Source organism: Aplysia californica, unplaced genomic scaffold, assembly GCF_000002075.1.
Source record: "Aplysia californica isolate F4 #8 unplaced genomic scaffold, AplCal3.0 scaffold00013, whole genome shotgun sequence".
NCBI lineage: Eukaryota > Metazoa > Mollusca > Gastropoda > Aplysiida > Aplysiidae > Aplysia > Aplysia californica.
Window position 1 is genome coordinate 18,016 of NW_004797283.1, and position 7,511 is coordinate 25,526.

Consider the following 7,511-nt stretch of genomic DNA (forward strand, 5'->3'; position numbering starts at 1 on the left):
ATTTGGTTCATATTAATGTTGCTGCACGTAACTGTCGCGACCGTTCCTAAAAATTACTTTGACGTATGTCTCTGCTTATTACAACATTATCCATAATCGTTATTTTAGAAAACTTTGATGTTTGTCACCGCATATTACGGCAATATCCATAATCGTTCTTATAGATAACTTTGATGTATGTCATTGAATGTTACCGCATTAGGCATAATCGTTACTATAGAGACAACTTTGATGAATGTAACGCCATATTACAGCGCAAGGCTTTGATATAGGCTATGTTACTACGTGTTGCTGCTTCAGGACTAGACACATTCCTGATTTTAAATAACTTTGATGATTGCTACTCCATGTCACTTCATTAAAAAGACATAATCGTTACCCCCAAAAAACTTGCGTCAGGCATAGTTGTTCCTATAAATAACTTTGGTGAATGTTACATCACCTTACTGTATTAGGCCGAGGCATAATCGTTACTATAGATTTAGATACTTTTGACGAATGTTACTGCATGGTAGGCCTACTACATGTTACCGCGTTAGGCATGTTACTACTATTGTTACCACGTTAGGCATGTTACTACTACTTGTTACCGCGTTAGGCATGTTACTACTACTTGTTACCACGTTAGGCATGTTACTACTACTTGTTACCGCGTTAGGCATGTTACTACTACTTGTTACCGCGTTAGGCTTGTTACTAAGGCATGTTACCACGTTAGGCATGTTACTAAGGCATGTTACCACGTTAGGCATGTTACTAAGGCATGTTACCACGTTAGGCATGTTACTACTACTTGTTACCGCGTTAGGCATGTTACTACTACTTGTTACCACGTTAGGCTTGTTACTAAGGCATGTTACCACGTTAGGCATGTTACTACTACACGTTACCACGTTAGGCATGTTACTATTGCATGTCACCGCGTTAGGCAATATAACATAACCGCTATTACGGTCCCAGAAATAGGCATAATCGTTACTATAGATACTTTTGACGAATGCTACTGCATGCTACTGTATGTTACCGCATAACTTAACCGTTATTACGGTCTCAGGACTCTCTGTCCTGGCGACGATGACGACGACGACGATGAAAACGATGACGACAAGGAACGTCCGTCACTGCTAGATCTAGCCTGTGTGTCATGTAGGAGAGAGGAAAAAGCCGAGCAAGGTGTGAGGGAAAGCCATACAAGGATGACGCGGTTGGAGTGGCCACGGGCAGGCGGCCTGGGACAGAAGCTGGAAGACACAAAAACCTTCACAGAAAGGAAAAAAAAGGTGAAGAACATAACGTTAACGTTCCATGCATTATGCAACAGGTAACATAGAAAGGGATAATAGCAATGAGAAGAAGAAATTAAGAAATAAATTGTACATCCAGGTTTATTAAACAAAGGTTACGATGACGAAATGTTTCTAGTTTTTATAATGGGGTTTGACTGCTCTGTACAATTTTTTAAAACATTTTTTTTTGGGGGGATACGATAATTTGATATTGATTTTGCTTTCAGAAGCCTTATTTTTAGTGATGAACACAGATCTGCTAAGCACAACATTGAAAAGAATGCTTCAAATGCTGCTGCTGTAGTGAATCCTTACTGAAATAAAGATGGTTTCTTTTAACAATTTAAATCAGAGATGTCTGCTACGGCGCTTGCTGGCTCTATACAAAGGAAGGACTCGGAAGGAATGGAAACAAAAGACAGATTGGAAAGATCTAGCTACGTAAACAGAGGCAAAATGAATGAATGCATCTCAAGCATTAGGAAAATGAAGAGGGAAAAAATACTCACGAATGTGCGATAGGAACAAATGACGTAAAAATTGGGGACCGACCGAGATGTTGACAGTTTAAAAAGTAATAAAAAAAAGAAAAAAAAAAAGAAACCAACTCAGACTTCATCCGAAAATCATAGCTGAACCAAAAAAAAAAAAAACCAAACCAAAAAACCGGGCAAAAGACATGATGGGTGAAGACTTAACAAAATGACAAAATAGCCTCCCAATAATGAAAAAAAAAAAAAAAAGGATCAAGGAAAAGAGGAAGGCCCGTTCCTCCTGCCCGTGCCCTACTACCTTGCTCCGCCCTGGAAAAGCCCCGGGGCAGGGCTACTTCAAAGAGCCAGATGGCGGTGGCCATAATGTGCACGGACAGCAGAACTATCAGCAGCCAGGAAAAGAAGTCAAACGGCTCTGGAAATAAACATTGGCGGTGAGGGAAAGGGGGAGGTTTGTGTGAGCGGCAGCTGTGGTGACGTGTAACGTGTGAGTGAGAGAGACTGTTTGTTTTGGAGTTTTAGTTAGTATTAGTTGTTGTTCAACCCTAGCAACACATAAATAATTACAGTGCCAAAGATACTATGTAGATAATTACAGTTCCAAAGACACTATGTAGATAGTTACAGTGCCAAAGACTAGTGATACACTTGAGACACTGTTTGGTTTTGGAGTTTTAGTTAGTATTAGCTGTTGTACAATCCTTGCAACACATATATAGGTTGAGAGACTGTTTGGTGTTTGAGATTTAGCTAGAAATAGTTTTGTACAACTCGTGAAACACATATATAGGTTGAGAGACTGTTTTGTGTTTGAGATTTAGTTAGAAAGAGTTTTGTACAACCTTTGCTACACATATAGAAGTTGAGAGACTGTTTTGTGTTTGCGATTTAGCTAGAAAGAGTTTTGTACAACCTTTGCTACACATATAGAAGTTGAGAGACTGTTTTGTGATTGAGATTTAGCTAGAAAGAGTTTTGTACAACCTTTGCTACACATATAGAAGTTGAGAGACTGTTTTGTGTTTGAGATTTAGCTAGAAAGAGTTTTGTACAATCCTTGCTACACATATGATATGTAGATAATTGCAGTACCAAAGACAAGTGATCAACTTGAGAGACTGTTTGTTTTGGAGTTTTAGTTAGTAATAGTAGCATTACACTACAGCTCTTGCAACACATCTCGTATTATAGATTTTCTATAACAAAATACATTGTCGATGATTAGATATAAACTTGAGAGAAAGCTTAACCCTATTCGTAATTCGTGTTTTACTATCGTATACATACCCGTACGACGTGGGGAACTCTGTGCCCCCACTATCCAAAGAGGAAATTTACTAGTGAATCCTTTCCGTACTCTTGGCATAGCAGTCCGTCAAAATGATTATTTGAGAAAGACTGAAAGTTTCAAAGAGATCTTAGCTCTAGAAGTATTCTAAAAAGTGAATACTACAACCCCTGGGGTACAAAATGACCCCAGGCGTACGGATAGGGTATTTCTTTTTATTTGTTTGTTAAGAAATAAAACTTTTAAGACACCTGCAACACATATTCAGGTAATTAAAGTGCTAAAGATTAGAGATAAGCTTGGGAGATAGCTTAATTATTTTAGTTCTAGTAAGAGTTTTACGACACTTGCAGTGCAGAAGGGTCATTACAGTGCCGATGATTAGAGATACACTTGAGTGAAAGATTGATTCTTTTTCAGTTTTAGTAAAAGTTTTACTGCCCTTGCAACACGTATAGATCATTGCAGTATCGATGACTACAGATAAATTGGAGAGAAAGTTTAAGTTAATAAAAGTTCTAGTAAGAGTTTTACGACCCTTGCAAAACGTATTATGGGTAATTTGATGTTTTGAAGATTAGAGATATACTTGAGAGATAGCTTGATTTCTAAGTTTTAGTAAGAGTTTTACGACACATGCTACACACATTATAGGCCATTACAGTGCCGATGATTAGAGGTAAACTTGAGAGATAGCCAAATAAATGCTCTTAGTTTTAATAAGCGTTTTACGACACTTGTAATACAGATAGGTCAACTTTTAGTAGAGTTGTATAAAAACCCTTGCAGCACAAAAAGTAGGTCAACTTTTAGTAAGGGTTTACTGCACTTGCGCCACAATCAGGTCATATAGGTGCCGAAAATTAGAGTTGTTACTTGAAAAACTATTAGACTTAGAGCTCCTGCAACTACAGTATCATTACTTTGTTCATCCTGTCTAGACATTATTTAGTTTTCGAGGCTTCGCATTCAAGTGCAGTATAGAAGTTGTGATTATACGCCCCTTTCAACACTGATGTGTAACTTTAGAGGCGTTTTAGCTTCAGTCTGCGATAGGATAACATTTGTTTCAGAGAGCCAGTTCTAAATTTGGTCACTTTTAAAGCAAGCAGGCTAACCTAGATTTCGGGGGTTTCCAGAAATCTTGACCTACACCAAAAATGGACGTTGTCTTACCTTTCGGAGAAGTTTAGTTTCATTGGTGTGTATATTTGTTTGGTTATAGAGTATACTCTCCTTGTCTTTTAAAGAAACTGAATAAGGGGCAAAAACTTTCCCTTCCATTTTCTTAAAACAGCATTTCTCGGGATAGCCCACTTGTGCTTAAAAGCGACCATTTATATGTACCCCCTGAAGACATTCCGTTGTGTTTCAGGTGGATGCGGAAATCAAAACACCAGGAGCAGGATGTAATGTCGCCCCCCCCCCCAATCCCACTACATCACGTATTATAATTCTTCTATTCTCAAATACTCTTCTTCATAACCATACCAAAAAAAGGAACTACTATAGTTTGAAATTTGAAGCTGAATACATTTTTTCTGACCAATAGCCGTGAGATTAGGGGAACTATAATTGTTACGTTCAAAACTGTTTACATTTGTCTGTGGACAGAACAGCACAGCAAGGGTGGACAAACACACATATGCATACATCCTCCTCCTCCTCCTCCTCCTCCTCCTCTTCATTATCATAATCACTATAATCACCATCTTTCTCATCATGATGTATCATCATCATCATCATCATCATCATCATCATCATCATCATCATCATCATCATCATCATCATCATCATCATCATCATCATCATCATCATCATCATCATCATCATCATCATCATCATCATCATCATCATCATCATCATCATCAAACAAAGTAGTGGTGTGCACTGTCTACAGGAGAGAACTGTGTAACAGCACATAAAACACGTCATGTAATAATGCTACACTTGGGCGTACAAGAAGAACTTTGTGTTCTCGATCATCGTGAATAAATCTGTCACCTTCCTCCATCCTCCATCTTTACTTTTAGCACAAGACAGAAGCTGATCCTTTAAAATAATAGTAATACCTATTTGTGTCTGTATAGGGCCTGAAAGTTATAATAATAATTTAAAAACAAACAAAAAGCGTAAAAGCAATCTTCAGCAGTAGAAGCATATTAAATACCTCTCATAACCTTATGGGTTCTAATCAAATCTGTCTTGACGACGGAGAAAGAACTTCTGTGACTCTGTTTTCATAAGAATCATTATATTTTAAGGTGTAAAGTGTTTATTCGTGGCCTATTATACCCTGGTGCAGGGTGAGAAAGGCAATGATGATGGGGATTTTATTTTACTCATCCGTAGATATTTGTCCCAGTAACGTCAAAGATCGTACATGGCAAGATGGTTCACTCCTCTCTTTGAGCCAATTAAAACAGTGTCCTAAAATTTAGTGGCGCCCTCTTTTAAAAAGAGCGGGCTTTGCGACCAGAGATACCCTACTTGTGTAAAAAACAATAGAAGTAGAAGTGAAACTAACGAACTGTGCTTTCCTATTCTTCTTCAGGAGAAACGAAAGAGAGCTTCGAAACTTTTACCATCAATGATTTATTTATAGAGACACCAGCCATCAATGTCCAGGTACTGTTTTAGCCAGAGAGCTTTAAAACAAAGACAGCAGCACCATCTGAACCAATGCGTGGACTTCTGTGGACACTTTTTTGGCCGAGTGAACTATCTTGTTATGAACGATCTTTGGTAACGTTTAGCTTGGTCGCACCCTAAATAAGCGAGTTGTGTAATATACTCACGGAACCTCTTTTGAATTTTGGTCAAATCTTCACGAGAGGCGACGATCATCCTAAGTTGACTCCCCGACGGTCACGTCAGTTTTCTTGGTCATTTCCAAGCATGATCAGAGGGAAATAACTTAACCCTGCTCCAACCCTCACCCCCCCATCCCCCCAATCAAAAAAGAAAACCCAAACTTTAGAGCTGAAAATATATTGACGTCATATGGTCGCTTTTAAGGACAAGCAGGTAAACACAGATTTCCGGGGTTTCCAGAAATCTTGACCTTCATCAAAAGTGGACATTGCCCTACCGATAGGAGAAGTTTGGTTTCATTGGTGTGTATATTTATTTGGTTATAGAGAAAACTCTCCTTGTCTTTTAATGAAATTGAACAAGGGGCAAAAACTTTACCTTCGATTTTCTCAAAATAGCATTTTTCGAGACAGCCCCCTTGTGCTTAAAAGCGACCATATCCCCCCCCCTCCCAACCCCATCTGAAACAATTGATAGCAAAGGGGATTTTTCTAGCCCTTTAGCCGCTCTTCATTCCATAAAAGGAGAATAATAATATCGATAAATTTGACTGCCAATACCTCTCCCTGCGTACAAATACTACAAATCAATAGATCTAGACACTTTATTTCGTATCCAGATTTGTGAGGCAGCGTGGTAAATCAGGCTCTCGTCAAAATTTTGGCTTGTAGAGTTATTGGTATAATCTTAAAGCTTGTTCAATTGTCTTCATTTGGATAAAAAAAATTAATATCAATTTATCTTGAATACAAGTCGAGAACTATACCTCAGGGAGGTCGCGGCTCAACCTTTCTGCTTTCAATCTAAAAATTTATTACCTTATAATTACAAAGTTCTATCTTCACATCTCCTAGTTTAAGAAATTTGAAACAGGAAAAACAAGTTTAAGTTTCACAACATGTCAAGCTTTTTCGAATGCAATTAATTCTTTGAATATCTTGATAACGCCTCCAAATAATGTTATGATTTTGGCAAAGCAGATGGAACATGTGGTTTCTGACCTCAAGGTGGTAGTAACTCAAACAGGCCACCCCCCCCCCCAAAAAAAAAGAAAAAAATGTCAGATAAAACGTTGTAATCCTGAGGAAGCAAAGTCAGTGTAGGCCTACCTACTCTGGTCAGCCTGCCCTCCCTCTTGACTCCCCAGCCCCCCTTTTTCTACCGATCAAGCAGATCTGATCTGATCAGATGGATAATAATAATAATACGATAACGTGTGAACCCTCATATAACAATAACCAGCCTTGACTCACCTAAGAAGGCAGTGGGCGAGATAGCGCCCGCCCTTAGGGCCACGATGATCTTGATGCCCGTCTCCAGGTAGGGCACAGAGAACCGGACAGCCTCCGCCCGCCCGGGGTTGATCTTGAATGACGTCAGAACCAGGTCAGCCTCCATGTCCTGTAGGACTCTCACCAGCCCGTTCCACTCTTTGGTCATCTGGGCCACACAATGATGGTGATGATGATGATGGTGATGATGATGACGATGATGATACTACTACTACCGGTACTAATAAAAGTAACAATAATGATATAATAATGATAAAGATAATAATAGTAACAATAATAATGATGATGGTAATGATAATAATAATATGACAATAATAATAATAATAATAATAATAAT

At 38.6% G+C, this 7,511-nt stretch overlaps 1 protein-coding gene across 1 annotated transcript in view; it reads right to left on the reverse strand.

The window, feature by feature from the left end:
- Window positions 1-7,511, reverse strand: part of LOC100533244 (NR2) — a gene marked incomplete at its 5' end in the record, with an annotated part of 58,764 nt that overhangs the window by 10,895 nt on the left and 40,358 nt on the right. The window contains 1 exon segment of the mRNA NM_001204556.1: window positions 7,136-7,322. Within this exon segment, the coding sequence (NP_001191485.1) occupies window positions 7,136-7,322 (187 nt within the window).